Source organism: Coffea arabica, chromosome 6e (assembly GCF_036785885.1).
Source record: "Coffea arabica cultivar ET-39 chromosome 6e, Coffea Arabica ET-39 HiFi, whole genome shotgun sequence".
Classification (NCBI taxonomy): domain Eukaryota; kingdom Viridiplantae; phylum Streptophyta; class Magnoliopsida; order Gentianales; family Rubiaceae; genus Coffea; species Coffea arabica.
In genome coordinates this window covers 2384904-2402902 of record NC_092321.1, presented here as the reverse complement: position 1 = coordinate 2402902, position 17999 = coordinate 2384904, and the positions used below count along the sequence as shown (strand labels likewise).

At 38.3% G+C, this 17999-nt stretch overlaps 3 protein-coding genes and 1 non-coding gene across 6 annotated transcripts; 2 read left to right on the top strand and 2 right to left on the bottom strand.

Annotated features, from left to right (window-relative positions):
• Window positions 1-2091: 2091 nt before the first annotated feature.
• Window positions 2092-3819, bottom strand: LOC113697167 (protein CANDIDATE G-PROTEIN COUPLED RECEPTOR 7-like). The gene has a single exon (XM_027216650.2). The coding sequence runs from the start codon at window positions 3588-3590 to the stop codon at window positions 2277-2279; it is 1314 nt and encodes a 437-aa protein (XP_027072451.1). The 5' UTR covers window positions 3591-3819; the 3' UTR covers window positions 2092-2276.
• Window positions 3820-4810: 991 nt separating this feature from the next.
• LOC113695381 (phosphatidate phosphatase PAH1) lies at window positions 4811-11583 on the top strand. 3 transcript variants are annotated; one of them, XM_027214461.2, is made up of 12 exons: window positions 4811-5125; window positions 5356-6712; window positions 6794-7024; window positions 7131-7729; window positions 7839-7912; window positions 8475-8559; window positions 9083-9169; window positions 9695-9767; window positions 10647-10690; window positions 10801-10929; window positions 10999-11097; window positions 11231-11583. In XM_027214461.2, exons 2-12 carry the CDS (start codon window positions 5545-5547, stop codon window positions 11288-11290), a joined length of 2649 nt encoding a protein of 882 aa, XP_027070262.1. In that variant the 5' UTR covers window positions 4811-5125; window positions 5356-5544; the 3' UTR covers window positions 11291-11583. The 3 variants fall into 3 exon arrangements, with proteins under 3 accessions (XP_027070262.1, XP_027070261.1, XP_071910431.1); XM_027214460.2 differs by having other exon boundaries at window positions 5356-7024; XM_072054330.1 differs by lacking the exons at window positions 9695-9767; window positions 10647-10690; window positions 10801-10929; window positions 10999-11097; window positions 11231-11583 and having other exon boundaries at window positions 5356-7024; window positions 8730-9144.
• Window positions 11584-13017: 1434 nt separating this feature from the next.
• TRNAK-UUU (transfer RNA lysine (anticodon UUU)) lies at window positions 13018-13090 on the bottom strand. Its single transcript has one exon. It is a non-coding gene; the product is annotated as a tRNA-Lys (tRNA).
• A 1861-nt stretch (window positions 13091-14951) lies between these two features.
• LOC113695344 (probable membrane-associated kinase regulator 4) lies at window positions 14952-16363 on the top strand. The gene has a single exon (XM_027214400.2). The coding sequence runs from the start codon at window positions 15075-15077 to the stop codon at window positions 16182-16184; it is 1110 nt and encodes a 369-aa protein (XP_027070201.1). The 5' UTR covers window positions 14952-15074; the 3' UTR covers window positions 16185-16363.
• Window positions 16364-17999: the final 1636 nt, after the last annotated feature.

The following is a 17999-nucleotide window of genomic DNA, read 5'->3' as shown; positions in this document are numbered from 1 at the left end:
TAACATTCATGTTTTCTTTCATTTCGTTCCTGTTAGCGTAGGTGCTTTTGGGGTGAAGGCGGAGGACGTTGGAAATTGCCCATAAATTTCTGGGAGAAATATGTACTATTTCTGAATCGATTGCTTTAACATTATGATAATAGATTAAAAAGGCAAACAACGATGCTAACAGTTCAACATACACCAATGTTCCCTAGGACCACGCCATAGGCAATTTCAAAACTTAGCTACAACATCAATTGATGCCTGCCTGCACTGTAAGATTGAGCAGTGACTGTCCTTGGCACAAAAATTGGTCACAGGAAGTATCTTATCTTAGCGCAACGCTCATGAACGGCAGCAAAGCTGTTACAAAACAGGTGCAGCGTCTCCAACTCCAACACACTTTACTAATGGGATAAACAAGGTTGAATTGAAACATGTTTTGAAGCTAACAACAGTGTCTTAAACTAGAGGAAATCAACTCCTAGTCATAAAAAATAACCTATAACCAGAGAGATGAACAGATCGGTTCGAGGAAATATAGACATTTCATAAAGATCTATTGTGATCTCAAACAACGAGCTATTGTTTAAAGAGTAAAAAGTATAATGAGAATTTAAGAATTTTTATGATTGCCAAACAAAAGAAATATATGACAGAATGGCTGACCATTTTGAACAACAGTATCTCCTGTCGGAACTGGAAGAGCCAAGGGTCAGTAGTAACAACATCTGGAGGGTCGTGAGAGGAACAGAGTACACTCAATGACAAGTAGCATATCAAACAAAGTGATTAATGTTGCATGAACCATTATACATCCATCTTCACATTCATAAAGGCTTAAACCTCATAACTACATATTTCTTCCAAATCTTTACACGACTAGGGGATACATAAGTAACTTGTTCAGCTGTGAAATACAAAAGAATGTGCAGCTAAGAGAGTTTTCTACCTCTGTTAGCCATTAATAAGTGTGTCTTTACACTACAAAGATCTCATAGAGGACAAGCACCTAATTTTGGTTAATCTCAAAGTATAATCCCTAACTTTGACATCCAAATACAAGTCCAAAAATAAGAACATTTCACAGCAGGACCACCTTTAAGATTTAATGAACAATGTAATGCTAGCACCAAGCAAATACTGCAGGTAAACAAGGAGAGGAGAATAATTCCACAATGCACCTTTGAAACCTAAAATTTTCATACTCTATGAATGTTCTACAGTTCATAGCATTAGTATGCTTTACACGATGCATGAAACTGCAAAAACTCAAGAAAAAATCCCACCACAATCAGTCTGCTACAAAGCATGGCAATAAACCAAGGGGTTATCTATCTCTGCCACTACTTCTGGGCATAATGAAGTATGTGAAGCAACCTTCACTCTCCTCTTCAATACGCTTCCTTGATCAGATAATTCTAAGATCTTTGATTGATAACAAGACTGTCCATGATCTTGAACTAAATAGGAGACAACTTTCTACACATAATATGAGCAACCAAAGGAGCATCATTCAAGATTTGGAGTTAAATAAAAGCAACATAACAGTGGTTCAAAACAAGAAAAAGAATTTCAATCAAAGCAAAACACAATAAGCCATGAAATGACAAGCTACGCTATATATTTCCTTTAATCTTAACCAAAAGCAGCTGTTAATTTGCAATAAGATTAGCTGTTTAGTAACGGAAATCTTTCCATGTCTGGGACAGTAACGAAAACAATTCATATCAAAAATAATTGGATGGACATTCAGTAACGAAAACTTAATTAGTATCATCAAATCAACAGTTACTTGTTTATTGTTGTGTGATGCAAGCAGATATAATCTTGAACAGCATTCATCCTTCTATGCGCATGAGGAAGGATTGGCAAAACATTCATCCTTCTATTACAGTTAGGATAGAATCATACAGTAAAGATTAGCTTGTTAGAACACAAGACCAACAAATTTCATCTCACCAACCAGCAAAGCATAACTCAAACTTAAGCGTTAATAAAGATGTAATGTAAAAAAATCAGAATTTAATCACCAAATAACAATAACACATTCATACTGAGATCAATAAAACAAAAAATGGTAAGTGTCCAAGTGGCAGAGTGATTGCATGGTTCCAGAACTGCAAGGCGCTATTCCATAAAAGCCAATTGTTACAAACAGAAATACAAAACAGCCGTTAATCCTGATAAATCTACTTGAAAGAGTGTAATTTTATAACCCAAAAAGAAAAATTTCTAAAAAGTCAGAGCAATAGACTTGCAAAATCAAAAAGAGGGCCAACCGGATCTGAACTTCAAAGCTCAAACTCTTCATCGCGGAGAGCCATCTCGGCAGCCTCTTCTTCCTCCTCATCAAGGACAAAATATTCATTCTTCTCAACTGGCCTAAACATGTAAAACATCACGGTATAGAAGGCCAAACTTGCAATCTCTTCGGCTGCAAAGGCCACCCACTGATACTTATAAGCAGCGATCGTCCTCAATGCGAACACAATAATTCTGGTGAAATACAAGTAACCAATGACCACAATGTAAAACTGCCTAAAAAGTGTCAACTTAGCCAAATTCCTAGCAGCCTTCCCATCTGTTTTCGAAGTCTCCCTCAACGACCTAATGGACCATACAATTGGGAAAATAATCGCACAGCAGCAAATAATGTCCACCAGCAAAAACACCTGATTCCAAGTGACCCAATCTTTGATGAAAGGCCCCGTTTCCCCAATCACAACGGAAGCCACATTAGCCAAGACCTGAAGTGGGACCACAATCATCAGCACCTTCTTCTCCCTCTCTTGCAAAAATGGCTTCAAAAACGACCACCCGGTACCGATCAAAACAATCACAGTAAACAAAAGAACCACGCGAATAAACTGGAAAATGTAGAACAAAACATCCCATCCATGAGGGGTACCGGTGCTCTTCACGTAATGCTTGTCCTCTGCGGCGCAGAGCAGATTCAACGCCTTCATTACCACCAAGAGGCTCATCAGCACATGGATCCGGTGGACGGATAACCTATTCTTACAACAGTAGTATATCCAAAATCCCAGAAATCCAAAATAAATCATGGAAAACGTGAAATATAAAGCAGGCAGCTGGGTGAGGCCCGCGGAGAGGTAATCCTTAACGCGGCCCATGTTATCGAGATTGTAAAGCTCCGTGCGGACCGCCATGGAGACTTTAGATTCGGGGGCGCAATTGGCGAAGAAAAGGGAGTACTCATTGGGGGAAGTGACGGGGTAAGAGTGAACGAAAGAGGACGCCGGCGGCGGAGAGAGGCCCCGGAAGGTGAACAATGGGGTTATGAATTTGGAATCTAGGACGCAAAAAGATGGGGTCTGTTGGAGTTCAAGGAGGACTTGGATGAGGGATTCTTCGGATAGGAGGAAAAACCCCAGGCGAGATGGGTCGGGGGTGGAAAGAGAGGAGACGACGGACACGGAGGACACGGAGATGGTAGCGTGGCCGGTGTGGGTGAAGCCAAAGCGTTCGAAGAGGATCATGGGCCGGGAGTCGGAGGTGATCTTCAAGGTTTTGATCTCGGCAGAGGCGGAGGGGACAAGAGTAACGAGGAGGGGGATCAGGAGGAGGAGGGGTAGTTTCGCCATTTTCTAGGGCGTGAAAAGGGTGGCGATGCTATTGACGTGGAGGAAGCGGGCCGGCTAGAGGTGGCGACGGCTACGGTGGTCTCGATGGAGGACTGGACTAGTAAAAGTTAGTATAAAAATGCACGAGGCCCGGCCGGGGGATTCAGCTGAAGGTGAAGGAGACTTCTTGAGTTGATTTTACGCTTCGGTGCTTTTCTTTTTGTTCTTCATCTTCTTCTTCTTTTTTTTTTTACTTTTCCTTGGGTCGAAACTTTTCTTTTTATTCCAAATTTACCGTTTCCGAAAAAAATCTGCACTAACTGGGACCGCTTTTTCTAGGACAAGGAAGTTGCAACCCCCAACCCCGTTGGTTCAGCACACAATAAATACATTCCGTTGAAATAAAAACACTACTAAATGGAATAATCTTAATAGAGAAAATTTAATACAAAAACGAAGGAAATCAAATCATGGGAGGAGTTAGTTTCCGTTGACTAAGAAATTCTAGAGAGGAAGTGGAGAGGACGAGCATATGCCACAACCACAAGTTGTGGTTTTTTATTTTTGGGTAGATAATATTCCAAGTTTCCAACCAACCTCTTTTGGCAGACAGCAACAATAATATGTTCGATAAGTTTTATACTAGAAAAAAAAGAGAAAAAGAAAGAAAATCATAAAGAGAAATAACACAACAAAGAAAAGTATTACGCACTCAAGCTCAAACTCAAGGGTGACATTTTCTTTTTCTTTTTTTTTTATGTTTTTTATTTAACATTTACTTATAAATTTATCGCTGCCTATAGATTTTATGTTATAATTATTTCCACTTTACACTAGAGAAACGGAGATCTAAAGTGGTCAGGAAAAATCCGATGAACCAATATCGATTCAGACGGGTGCCTATACATTTGCTGGCGAAATATTTTTTAAGAAAATTTAAATATTAGAGTGCAGATCAAGGAATTAACAAACAATGGCTACCCTTTCTTGCTTTTACTAGTACTATTGATAATAATCACAAGTAAGTAGTACTACTACTTAGTATCTAATAAATTATGAATTTACTAATTTAGTGCAAGAGAAAACACGGACAGGCATTAATGACTCAGCTGGTTTGCTATCCAAACCTCTTCATTAAATTCTCCAAACTCCAAACTTCAAAGCATTTGAAGGGAAATGACAAATCTCTTTCCAGTTTCTACTTTCTAGTGCTTGACATTTTTGTATTCAACGGAGTGCGCAAACTACAGCCAAACCCACAAGCGTTAGCAAATCAAGACACTACCACGTTACTCCGAACACGCATCCGCCTCTCTCAAGTCTCCACTACTTTTTTTTTTTTTTTGGGTCAAAATAAAAAAAAAAGATACCTTCAAATATTCACAGAATCTTTTTGCACGCATGGTCGTTAGATAACCAAAACTTTATCGACACAGAAACAAGAGAATAGTTTTACTACTTGAGTTTCTTGAGCTGCGGAACAATTTTCAATTTGATCAATTGATCGGTGAAGGCGGCAATCATTTTTCAGGGATATTTTATCAATTCTTGAACTTGTAAGATCTTATTGACTTTTCCCCGCTTATCTTTTTCTCAATTGCACTTCATGATTATTTTCATGTTCCATTCATCTTATTCTCATCTGGGGTTCGAATGTGAGTTTTTTCGGACTGAAGTTGTGTTCTTTAGGGTTTTAATTTACCCCGAGATGAATTTGAATCTTAGATTTTTGTATGCAAGGTTTTCATGAGAGTTGTATTCATTTTGGATTATGTCTTCCGTGCAGATATTTTGAATGCAAGAATTCAAGCATTGCTTGCGGATTTTGCTTCTTACGATTCTTTTTGAGAAGATGGCATAATTCTTGTCATGATTTGGGTCCACTGTGGTTAATTAGGTTGTCGAATACTAAGATCATTAGGACTTTTAGATTGCATTTGTATTCTAAAGGGTTCATTCTTGGTGGATAGAGCAGATGAATGTGGTGGTTAAAGTCGGGAGCCTTCTTACACAAGGGGTGTACTCTGTTGCTACCCCATTTCATCCATTTGGTGGGGCTGTTGATATAATTGCTGTGCAGCAGCAGGATGGTAGCTTTAGGAGCACACCTTGGTATGTTAGATTTGGAAAATTTCAGGGTGTTCTTAAGGGTGCAGAAAAAGTTGTTCGAATAGAAGTTAATGGGATTGAAGCCAATTTCCATATGTATCTCGACAATTCAGGAGAGGCGTATTTCGTCAGGGAGGTTGTCTCTGCGGAAGATGGTGAACTTAATGGTGGTTTGCATCCTGCTGATAGTCATGAAGGTGTCCAAGAGGATAATAACATAGATCAAACTAATAGTGGCACTAGTACGAAAGATGATTCTCTTTGTTTAGATGAAAGTTGCGATTCCCATACTGGTGAGTTTCAGTTGCGAGATGAGCACGTTGCCCTTGGTGTAGATAGGTTGCAGAGAACGGAATCTGATAGTGAAAGGCGATTCTATGATTTTCCGGATGTCCAATCTTCGTTTGAGGGTTCAACTGAGTTATCAGAGTATGGTTCTGGCCGTTATGATAGTCTGGACATGGATCATGTGATGGAATCACAGAATTTGAGTTCAGAAGTTGTACTGGTGAGCGTGGATGGTCACATTCTTACAGCACCCATCTCATCATCGGAGAGGAATACTGAGGATGTGGAACTAGACACGCCTCAGTTTCATCTAGGCCCAGGTGAAGGGACCGAAGAGTTTAACAATAGTGAAGGTGCATGGGCTGCCAATTATTTGAGTAGCTTTGACGTATCAACACTTAAAGCTAATTCTGAAGATGTTTGCAAGACGAATAATGATGATAATATTTCTGAGCCCCGGCTGGAAGGAAATGAAGGATATGGGAGCCATCTGAATCAAGTTGAAGAAAATCATGAAACAGAGAAACAGGTACTGGATCTTCACTATGATAGTAGCTTGGAGAGTACATCTGCCAGCATGAAGGAGGAGGATGTCTTCGGAAGCTGTTTGGAGATACCAGCCCTGGCCATGCAGGTTGGAAATTCCAGCAGTCATGATGCCAATTCTCCATTGGAGGTTCTTGAAGTTGCCAAAGATTCGCAAGATAAATCTCCTCAAAGATCACTATCAATTACTGGAAGTGAAGGTGTGCAACTTGTCATATCAAGAGCTGAGGATGAACTTTCTCCTTCGATATCTAATACTTCCGGCAGTGTTTCTTCACCAGACTTGCAGGTCCCAGCTGAAACAATTGAGAGAAATACATTTGATACAGATATAAGTGGTTCTGCTAGCATGGTGGATGATTTCATTCATACTAATGGAGAACTCGAGAAAGAAGTCAATGTGTTATCCAGGCCACAAGCATCCATTTCTGAAGGAGAAATTACAATAAGTGACAATGTGGAAACTGAGAAATCTGCTTATTGCAAAGATATTGAAAATGATACAGGAACAAGTACATCCTGCCTCTTGGTTTTAGTTATGATTGATGTCATTGATTATGCAGGTTTACATGACTTCTACCATACTTTTCTTGAGTTATGAATTTTAAATTTTTGCAGGCTTAGAGTTATCTCTTTGCAGACACCTACTTCAATCTGGCATGGGTCTGAATGCAGCTGCACAAGCCTTTGATGCACACCGCATATCTGAAGAGGAATTTAAAGTTTCTGCAGCATCGATTATTAATAATGAAAACTTAGTTGTCAGAATTCAGGGGAAGTACTTGCCATGGGATAAAGCTGCTCCTATTGTTCTTGGTATGGTTGCATATGGTTTGCAATTATCTATTGAATCAAGCGATGCAATTTCTTTGGAACAGGATGACACTAGGAAAAGCAGGGAAGATGCATCTGGAATCTCTTCGACTCCTTCTGGGCGTGGATGGAGGCTTTGGCCAAATCCATTTAGAAGGGTTAGGAGAATTGAGCATGCTAATAGTAATTCATCAAACGAAGATGCAGTTGCCGATTCTGAATCTGGCTCGCAGAGTCAACCTGTAGAAGCAACCCGAACTGCTCCTGATGGTAAGGAGTCTCCTCAGAAGCCACTTATGAGAACAAACGTTCCTACAAGTGATCAAATTGCATCTTTGAACCTAAAAGAGGGACAGAATATGGTGACATTCACATCCTTTTCAAGGGTCCTAGGACCTCAGAAGGTCTTTCTTTTTCTTTGCAATCACGCACCCACATTCTTTTTTCTTGATAGACATATATAGTTAACTATATGCCATCCATTCTTAATGGGAGCCATATCTTCTTAAACAGGTTGAAGCTCATATATACTTGTGGAAGTGGAATGCACGGATTGTAATTTCAGATGTTGATGGAACAATCACCAAGTAAGCATGTCTTTGAATTTATATCTGCTAGAAACTCAGAGCTTTCCATATGTTGAACAGCATTGAGGATACTGCTCTTAATTTATTAAGCTGTTCATTCTTCTCTAGATTGGAATACTATCTTGTCCTGGATAAATGTTCAACTAGATAGTGATGAATCTTTTCAAATTGAGTAAATATTCATAGTTCATGAACTTTAGTTTATAAGGTATTTGTTTGAGGTAATTTATGTGTCTACATCACATTTCTCTGTTTTTCTCTTTTTCTGTGGGGGGTTACGGCGTGGATTAGAAAAGGATTGATCATGAAAGAGTTTGAAAATTAGAGATTCTAATCATCAGGGAAAGGTGAAATCGGGAATTTTACTTGTGGTGGTTGATAGTCAAAGATGGCTGTCTGTAAGATGTAATCCAACAAATAACTTTCTGATTCTTACTTTAATCTACTGTTTGTGAACATAGATGTGATTGTTGTGAGTAATATGCCATGGCTAAGCGGCACTGCTTATTTATTGCATTTCAAGTTACTCACTCTCAGATACTCGTTTATGCTTGTTTGTTAGGTCCGATGTTCTTGGTCAGTTCATGCCCTTGGTTGGTAAGGACTGGACACATTCTGGAATAGCTCGACTTTTCTCAGCAATTAAGGTAGTTCCTCCATTGGTTTTATCTTTTAAAGTTATCTTTTCCTTAATCTATGTCTTTCCTTTATTTTGTTATTTTGGCACCATTTGCTGTGCTGAGTGATCTAGTTTCATTTTACAAGCATAAACAGATGTCTTTACATGGATGTTTGAAACTTGTGTTTATTCATCTAGGTGTCCAAGGTGGATAACTTCTGTTATGTTTGGTGTTCAGAAGCAAGTTTTGGAGTTTTTCTCCTCCTTCTCCACATGTTATTTTTTTGGGAAAAGATGTGGACAGAAATCAGTGTTTCAGTGTTATTTGTATCATTTTGCCTATTTATGTACATCTTGTCTTTACTGAGAGCTCATTTTGCTGGCAAAAGTGAAAATACATTCTGCCTATTTATTCTTTCTTGTTTTTAACTGACACTTCTCTTGTGATTGTCCATTCATACTGACTCTAGTTACTTTCATTGCACTATACCACTAACATTTGTTGCTTTATTGGCTTACAATATTGATCCAAATGTTGTGCTTAAAAACAGGAGAATGGGTACCAGCTTCTGTTCTTGAGTGCACGTGCAATCGTTCAAGCATATATTACCAAGAGTTTTCTATTTAATTTAAAGCAGGTGAGCCAAGTTTCTGGTTTGATTGTTTTCCAACTCCTTGTCGTAATAAAATGAGCCACTTGTCTTTCCAAGACAAGTTTTTTCTGAAGTTTCTCCCAGGAAAGAGTCACTATGCTTTTGACTAATTCAAATGCCTTTTGGTTTATGCCATTGAGTGAACCTAAACCATTCAGCAATTATTGGCAATTAGAGATGGAATTTTAAGAAAATCTTTCACTTCTAATAATTTGTAATAAGAGGACAATAAAAATGTTAGGGTTTATGTTCTCAAAAATCAATTTGCAATTTGGGGCAGTTGATTGACATTATTTTCTTGTTCTTTCAAATCCTTGAGGTACAATGTCGTTGATATGACTGCTATTCTAAATGAACAGTATTATATCTCTTTACATTGACATAAAACTTCTATGGTCCTTTTATAGTACAAGTATTTTTTCTCTTGCTGTTTCTACTCCATGCATATTGATGATGTGATGCCAGAGAAATAGTATCACTGGGGGAGGAACATTGTTTTAATGCTCGCAGGATGGGAATACCTTGCCAGATGGACCTGTTGTCATATCGCCTGATGGTTTATTCCCTTCACTATACCGAGAAGGTGGCATTCCCTTCCCTTTTCTCAAGGATTTTTTGCTCTACTTCTTGGTTTGTTTTGTGAAAGTGCTTAAACCATTATGCAATATTTTGTGCTTAGTTTTAGTGATCATCCTGTTTTTCGGTTTTGGCATTATCTTGGATACCTTCCGCTTTCATCATTATAAGAGTTTAGGCAAATAGAACAATGGATGCTGCAAGCTGCATGTATTTTGTATAGTCATGTCATTATGTTTTGGTGGTTCTATTTAAAGCATGATATTTTCCTTCTGGTCATTAGGTGTAGAATTGTTGGGATTTTCAACAAGGAATGTATCAATATATTCTTCCATAGCTAGCGTAAAACATCCCGTGAATGTAGTTGTAAAGCACCAAAATCTTTTGTAACCTTCGTTTCTGTGGGTCTTCACATATGCATATGAACGAACAAGTGAAGAATATCGCTTTGACATTGCAGTCTCTTTACCTGCCTTTGTGAAAAGGCTAGATTTATTTTACAGCTATTGTTATATTCTGTGAAGAGACATGTCCATTGAAATATCTGATTGTGTAACTAAAACTGAAAAATTTGTTATAGCTTGACCTTCCATCATTTTGATAAATTACTCTTCGGAAAGTGAAAAGATATCTGGTATATTGCTCTGTGTGCGCGTGAGTTTTTTCATAAATAAGGAGCTGCAAGAGCCAGTCACTGCTCTGTGAAAATTCCAATATTTAGATGATGGCAAGAACCTGCTTGTGTTTCCTAATGACAAAGAATGAGAAATGCTGTATCCTTCTCGTTCTCTTCAAACAGTTTGAATTTGGTGGTGTGCTGCCAGTTAATCTGTGTATTGTGCAAGGAAATGATGAGTTTGGAATACATGTTTTCTGTGGATGGCAGTGATAAGAAGAGCTCCTCATGAATTTAAGATTGCGTGTTTAGAGGTAAATATAAGAGCGAACTTTTTCTTAGTGATTAACGAATGAATCCTTTAAGCTTTGGATTTCTTTTCGATGCATCCCTGCTGGGACGCTAAAAACAGTATACTTTGCAGGATATTAAAGCGCTTTTCCCTCCTGATTACAATCCCTTCTATGCGGGTTTTGGGAACAGAGACACCGATGAGCTCAGTTACAGAAAGATTGGCATCCCAAAGGGCAAAATATTCATCATCAACCCTAAGGTTATTTATCACTTGCTAATGATGTTTTTAATTCTTTCTTCTTCTTCACTAATTGTTTGGTACCGCCAGGGTGAGGTAGCCATTAATCATCGCATTGATGTGAAGTCGTACACTTCACTACACACGCTGGTACATGATATGTTCCCGCCTACATCGTTGCTCGAGCAGGTACTCCCTCCTTAATACACTATAGTAATGCTTCCAAGTATTTCGGGGTGCGGCGCTGTCTTACTTTTTGGCTTGATACTGGCATTCATCAATCATTGGCAATGACATTTCTGATGTTTTATGATCCGCGCAGGAAGATTACAACTCGTGGAATTATTGGAAAATGCCATTGCCAGAGATTGATGGCTACTAGAAGAAGAAGTTTGCTTCTCACCCTCACTGACAAATTTTTCCTTCTTGGAATCAATAAAGTGCGGCAAACCGTCGTCTGTTAACGACAGGCTCGTAGCTGATTTCTATGAAAGAAAAGAAGAAGAAATGGGGCGGCAGGACTACGATTCTTAACTTAATGTTGATTTTTATGTAAAAAAAAAAAATCCACATTGTAAGCATAAGCGGGGTTCATATTGTACTGCCATTTGGCTCATTCATTTCTCATCATCTTTATTAATAATCTAATAAAGTGTCGTAGCAGCACGAAGAAGATACCTGGTCTGATAATAATAATAATGATAACAATGGGTAAGGTGAAGATCTCAGAAATTGGAATATAACCGTCCGGTCCGAGTTAATTACTACTCCTATTTCCCTGGTTTCTGCATTTGCTTACAGTCAAAGTGGGATTTTAACCTGAAAAATGCTGTGGTACTTAGTTGGAACAAGCCGAAAGGGTGTTCTTGATTGGGACTCCTTAGAAAGGAGATTTGGCCATGAGGTAATGAAATCCTAGTCAGACTGTATAGGCTTTTGGAAATGTCAGGTCCTCATGTGAACAATCTGAGGCGAAGCTCCAGAAGGGCGCACAGGAATATCAATCTATCATTCTTATGGGATGTAGGGGATGGATGGTGGCCTCTCACCTGTTACTTTTAACATTTTTTCACTGGTAATAAGAAAAGGCTGAAAGCTTCCTAATAACTAGAAATCAATTAGGTGGCGGGCTATCTATCCCTTTTTTTTTTGTTTGGGTGTAATGACGTATCTAGTTTAGTTTACTCCTACTCTAATCTATTTTAAGAGGGTGGTTCAACTGAATCAAGAGAATCGATATGGACTGAATCATCATCGGATCAGATGACTGTATCACGCATCCGTATGAATTTAAAAAAATTCATATATAGAATGGTATATTGATGGAAAATAAGGTTTAAAATCTTAACCTTCCACCCCTATAATTCACGTGGACTATCTATCCAAAGACCCTTTTCTTTAGATATCATTCCATCTTTAGGAGTATCTGTCTATCATTCTTATGGGATAGGAGATGGTGGCCTCTTACCTGTTACTCAACATTTTTTCACTGGTAATAAGAAAAGGCTTAAAGCTTTCTAATAACTAGAAATCAATTAGGTGGCGGGCTATCTTTCTAGTATCTAAAGACCCTTTTCTTTATTTATCTTTTTTTCCTCTCAGCTCCGTATGGCCCGACTGAAATAGTGCCATAGTGGGGTTTCATCGATTTGGAATCGTCCTTGAGGCTTGAGAGGGATGGGACGGAGATTTGTCAGTTACAACTTACAACAAGGATATGCAAACAAAAGAAACCCTCGAGCCTGGAAAACCAGAACCTTTCCATTCTTTAATGTTTACACTTTTCTTCGCACATCGCGGTTACCATAGTAGGGTAGGGGGTCAAAAAGACATTTTTTAACAGTTTGATATCTCAAAAACAGTAAAAGTGTTGAGGAATGGGCAGCGTTCTTGTACGTATGATGACATATTGTGCTGCAGAGAAGAAGTGGGCGTTGCAGGGAGGAGTATTCAACTGTTTCTTTTGTAGTAGTTTTGATAGCAGAATAGGTGTCCTGAAAACCTCAGTAGTGGATTTTTTTTTTTCCTCTTTTTGGGAAAAGCTGCAAACCTCAGTAGTAGTTAATCACGAAAACTGTCAAAAACGGTTTTTCTCTCCAGGAGAGAGAACGCCGTCTGTGGGAATCGAACCCACGACCACATGGTTAAAAGCCATGCGCTCTACCGGCTGAGCTAAGACGGCAGCTTGTCCTCAAAGCAATGGATGCTCTCTCTGTTGGTTGTTGGTTGTTGATGTTGATTATTTTATTTTAGCAGTAAAACGGTAAAATTATGCCCATCCATGTAAATGAGCAGCGTTAATACTACTATTGTGTCTTTTTTTAACTTGTCTGGCTCTAACATCTGTTTGGACAGCAATATGTCATCAGATCAGTCTGAAGTCTGAACATGATTGATTCCATAAGATTAAGATCCATCACACAAAAGTGCCAGAATGGCACCAAAACAAAAGCCGATCACTGGTCAGAAAAAGCTTGAAGCTGCTCTTCTCTCTAAGTCTAAGTGTCTGTTTGATAACAAAAAAAAGTGCTGAAACTGAATTCATTCAGACATTCAGATATTTTGGGTGTTTGATAAATAAAAATTTTTCTGCTGAACTTATTAAGTGGTGCTGAATTTGTATGTATTTTTTTCAGCACAAGAATCGTAACTGAATGCTTAATTTGATAAGAATCAAGAGATTTACTTCAATTACTTTATTTTATCTACCAAATCTATCCTTGTTTGTTAATTACATTCAAAATCCTTATCTAATTAAACAATCTAATATTTTCTATCCAAAATCCTTATCTAATTAAACAACATGCCATTCTCTGTCTAATGGCTTTCTACTTCTATTTTTTCCCTATTTAATGACTTTTTTACAATTTCTCCATGCTCCTCACATCTGTCTGCTCCTTATTTTTTTTCCATCTTTCTACTCTTTCATAATTTTGTCATTTTTTTCCTCCCAATTTTTTTTATTGCTACCGTACTCACCGATCTCAAATTCATTATTTCCAAGGTAAGTGACATTTATTTGTTGTTTTGCTTCAACATTTTTCCATTGAAGTAATTAAATTTCTAAATAATTTGGTATGAATTTAAAACTTGTTTATTGCAGCTTCCTTTTGCTTATATTTGGACTTTTCTTATCAAACTCTGATTTAAAAAAATATTTGCACCGATATTTGGACTTTTTCATAATATATTTATTCTTTTATATTACTTTGATTTAAAAATAAATATTGTCATTTTCATACCTAACAATTTTAAGTTAATTAAATCATAGGTTCCATTTCCTTTTTGGATTAAAAGATAGAAGGACAAAATTGTACAATTTAGCTTATTAAGCATTAAGTTATAAATGTTTATCAAACAGTATAAATATGTTCAGCATTAAGATTCAGATATTCATATATCTTTTTTCAGTGCTTAATATTCAGCAAATTAATTGTTTCAGTATTCAGCATTCAGCATTCAGAATTCAGAATTCAGAATTCAGATTCAGTTTTATCAAACGGAGCCAACTACAATGTGGATTTCTTCTTCATGGAACTTCCTCGAGACTAGTCCAATTTTCTTTCATGAATGTCACGAAATTTACGACATTTTCATCCATAAAAAAGCACGGGAAGATTAAGAGGAAATCCACTGCTAAATATGAAACATGACCAGCCCGAATTCCTGTCTTTTTTTTTTTCACAACGATAATATTTATATAATCTACTCTAATCTAATCTAAGAGAAAAAAAAAGGAGTCAGACGGAATTTCTCGAACCAGCCACAATTAAGTGGCAGTTCGAATCCCCTGATTGCGTAGTTCCTTTCGATCCAAACATACATAATACTCGTAGGCTAGCCTTTTCATGACAAAAACCACGCGTATATGACAGTCTACATTGAGGTTAAAGCCATGTTTTAGCTCGGCACGATTTTTTTTTTCTTTTTAATTTGTACTGTAGCAATTATCTATAAGTTTTTCAAAAAAAAAAAAGAAAAGGAAAGGAAACTCAAAATGACTGCAATTCTCTATGCTTTTTCTAACTTGGCACCATCTCCGCTTTAATAAATGATGCTCTGTCTGCCCTTCCTTCTCTCTTCTCTTCATCAAGCTCAGCTCCCCATAAGCATCGCAGGCACAGGCCACAGAGGTCACAGGGTACAGCAGCCTCTGCTCATGTGAAATGGCCACATATCTTTCATCCTGTCCCGATGCAGACGAAGACTATATAGACATGGAAGTGAGCTCTTGTCACAGCTTGTTTTGTTGCTCAGAAAAAGCTTCTCCGCAGAGCAGGGAATTTGAGTTTCAGATGTCCTCCTCTGCTTCCAACGACAGAGAAACCACCCCTTCCCCAGCCGATGAGCTCTTTTACAAAGGCAAACTCCTCCCTCTTTACCTCCCTCCGCGCTTGCAGATGGTCCAGACGCTTCTCCAAACCCCCACCATCTCCGCTTACGAGTCCAGAAAAGAGGCCCTTGCAAATGAAGATGACCACTGCGGCATTCCCTTCATTGGCAGCTTCACGGCACCCTCAACTAATACCAGCACCCCCCTGGATTCCTGCAACATATCTCCATCAGAGTCCTGCAGAGTGAGCTGCGAACTCAATCCATCCGAGTACTTCTTTGGGTGGTCAACTGAACTCAGCAGCTTCATCGGGGCCGGGGGCAGTCATCCGAAGAAATCTTGGTCTAAGAAGCTCAAGATGATTAGACAATCTTCCCTAACTCAGAAGCTCAAGGCTTCTCGGGCATACCTCAAGTCACTCTTTCGCAAGTCTGCTTGCTCAGACGAGTCCGCTGCCAAGGCAGCCTGCAATTTAGAGGCTGAACAAGTTCCGGGTAAGTACGTTAAGGTGGGAAAGAAGGCCCCGTTTGGACATTTTGGAAGAGCACGTCCCACTCTTTCTAATTCGGTAAAGAACGTCGACAAGGAAGGAATCGAGGAGAATATCAGCCAGCATAGGAGGTCATTCTCAGGCGCAATCAAACGTCATTCTCCATCCAAGTGCTTATCTTCATCCTCATCCTCTTCCTCTGGCTCTTCTTCTTCTTCTTCATCGTTTTCAATTAATTCGAACGTGCTTTATGAGTCGCACTTGCTCAAGAGGAGCAGCAGTGCTGCTTCCGACATCGAGATCTCAATCGAGTCCGCAATTGCTCATTGTAAAAATTCTCAACAGATCTTCAATTCAAGAAATACAGAGGACGAAGCTGGATTCTACTCATTGCCTATTTCCAGGATTTCTCCCACTGAAAATCAAGAGAAAGCAGGTGTCTGTAAGATTTGAATATATTTTCTTCTCTGTTTTCAGGAAGGGTAAAAAAAAAAACAGGAATAGATTTCTTGACGATCGAAAGAGCAGAAAAGTTCGTACTTGGTATAGGCATCGATTTTTGTCAGTTGGATTTCATAAAGTAACTTGTATCATAGTGATATTACATCAAATTTTTTTTTCAGTGCTTAAAAGCGTATGCACATTGAGTATTGTCATTTGCTAACACTTCCTCACTAATCCAAGATAATGGTAAAAATTATACTCAAGAAACCACACATTATAGTATACTTAGTATTATAGAATCCTGTTTAACTAAGAATTCTCGTAGACGCTGTTCTTATCAGTTACTCCATAATTCGAAAGAAACTCACATCTGACATGACTTTTTCTTTATTTTATCTTGTTTTTGAGTTTTAGCTGACCTGCTTTATTTTCTGCAACTTTTCATCTTCCATGAAGAAACTAAAAAACTGTCCCTATACATCATTACTGCAAGCAGTAACTTTAGTGAGGCCAATCCTGATTCCTAAACTCTTTGTTCATGAGTTGTCAATTTGTCATAATTTCATGCTCTCGTTCTTGAGATAACTTCGAGAAAGTAAAGTGAAGAAGAGAAGACAAGGCTTTTGAAGAAGCTCGAGAGAAATGAGTGTCTCCTCCAATCCATAGACCTGAATGATGGCGAACTTTCCAGCAAAAGACTTTACTCCTCCCTACTTTTAGAACAAGGTATTATTGTCCTCTCCAACTGGATTCTGTCACAGTCTATCAGGCTTTATCCACTGTCCGAATTTTGTACAGGTCGCAACTAACACTCCACTTCCACTAGGGGGATGAATAAGAAAGTTACTATTCCAGTCAACTATATCGTGAGAGAAAGAAAAAAAAAAACTTGAAAAGCTGTTTAGTAGGCCTGCATAAGTGGGGCAATGGAATTAGAGTTTTAAAATTAGACCCTTCCCATGAAGAATTATCTAATCTGTCAAATATCTATGATGAGCTCACATGAATCTGCACTCCGCAGGCTTCAAATAGGAGATGTCTGAAGATTATTACGCCAATCGAATAGGGCTCAAGATCTAGAAACTCTCAAGTACATGAAGTTGATGATCTCAAGTGTAAGTCATAAGGCTAATGAACTTAAAGTTCGACGAGTCTATCAAGTTTCACATGACCTATTATAAATTATCGTCCGACCCAAAATGTAAACAAACAGAAAGCTTGGGCTCTGGATAAGTATACAGGCATGCAGACAAATAAACCTTATACTGTATTATGCGTGCATACATGTCATCCTATTTTCCGATATTGACAAAACATCGTTTCAGGGGAACATGTCGTCCTGATATTTGACAGTTGCAAATTACCAAATCATTATCAACAAACAAGATAACAGGAATGGGCTAAGTGGTTAACGCTAACGATAAGCAAACAAGCGATCTCAATGTTTAGGCAATTCTTGATCAAGTGTTGTCTCTGATATATTTATATTTCTGACATGGTTATTCCCTTTTTCCATGCTTGATTCAGCTCTTAGTGCAACGCCTGTTTCTAGCATCTGTAGTCTTTGTTTTTACACAATAGAGTTCATTGCATCCTTTTCTCTTCTTTTTTTCTTTGGTTCTGAAGATTTGATCGACGATCCAGGCTAAATGTAACATTTTAACCGGACGTACCTCAATGTATGGTTACCTCAGTAAGGGATTATAAACAGAAAAGTGGTGCCAGAAAAAAAAAAATTACTAGTACTATATCCATTTCAACCATATATGGTTCGCCCATCGGTCGCAATTGTTCTACGTTCGTTGCGACATATCGATTGGATAT

Coding starts and splice junctions, on each gene's coding strand:
- LOC113697167 (XM_027216650.2), bottom strand. CDS start 3,590: ATGGCGAAACTACCCCTCCTCCTCCTGATCCCCCTCCTCGTTACTCTT.
- LOC113695381 (XM_027214460.2), top strand. CDS start 5,545: ATGAATGTGGTGGTTAAAGTCGGGAGCCTTCTTACACAAGGGGTGTAC. Junction 7,730..7,838: donor GGGTCCTAGGACCTCAGAAG/GTCTTTCTTTTT, acceptor CTTCTTAAACAG/GTTGAAGCTCATATATACTT. Junction 10,930..10,998: donor TATTCATCATCAACCCTAAG/GTTATTTATCAC, acceptor TGGTACCGCCAG/GGTGAGGTAGCCATTAATCA.
- LOC113695344 (XM_027214400.2), top strand. CDS start 15,075: ATGGCCACATATCTTTCATCCTGTCCCGATGCAGACGAAGACTATATA.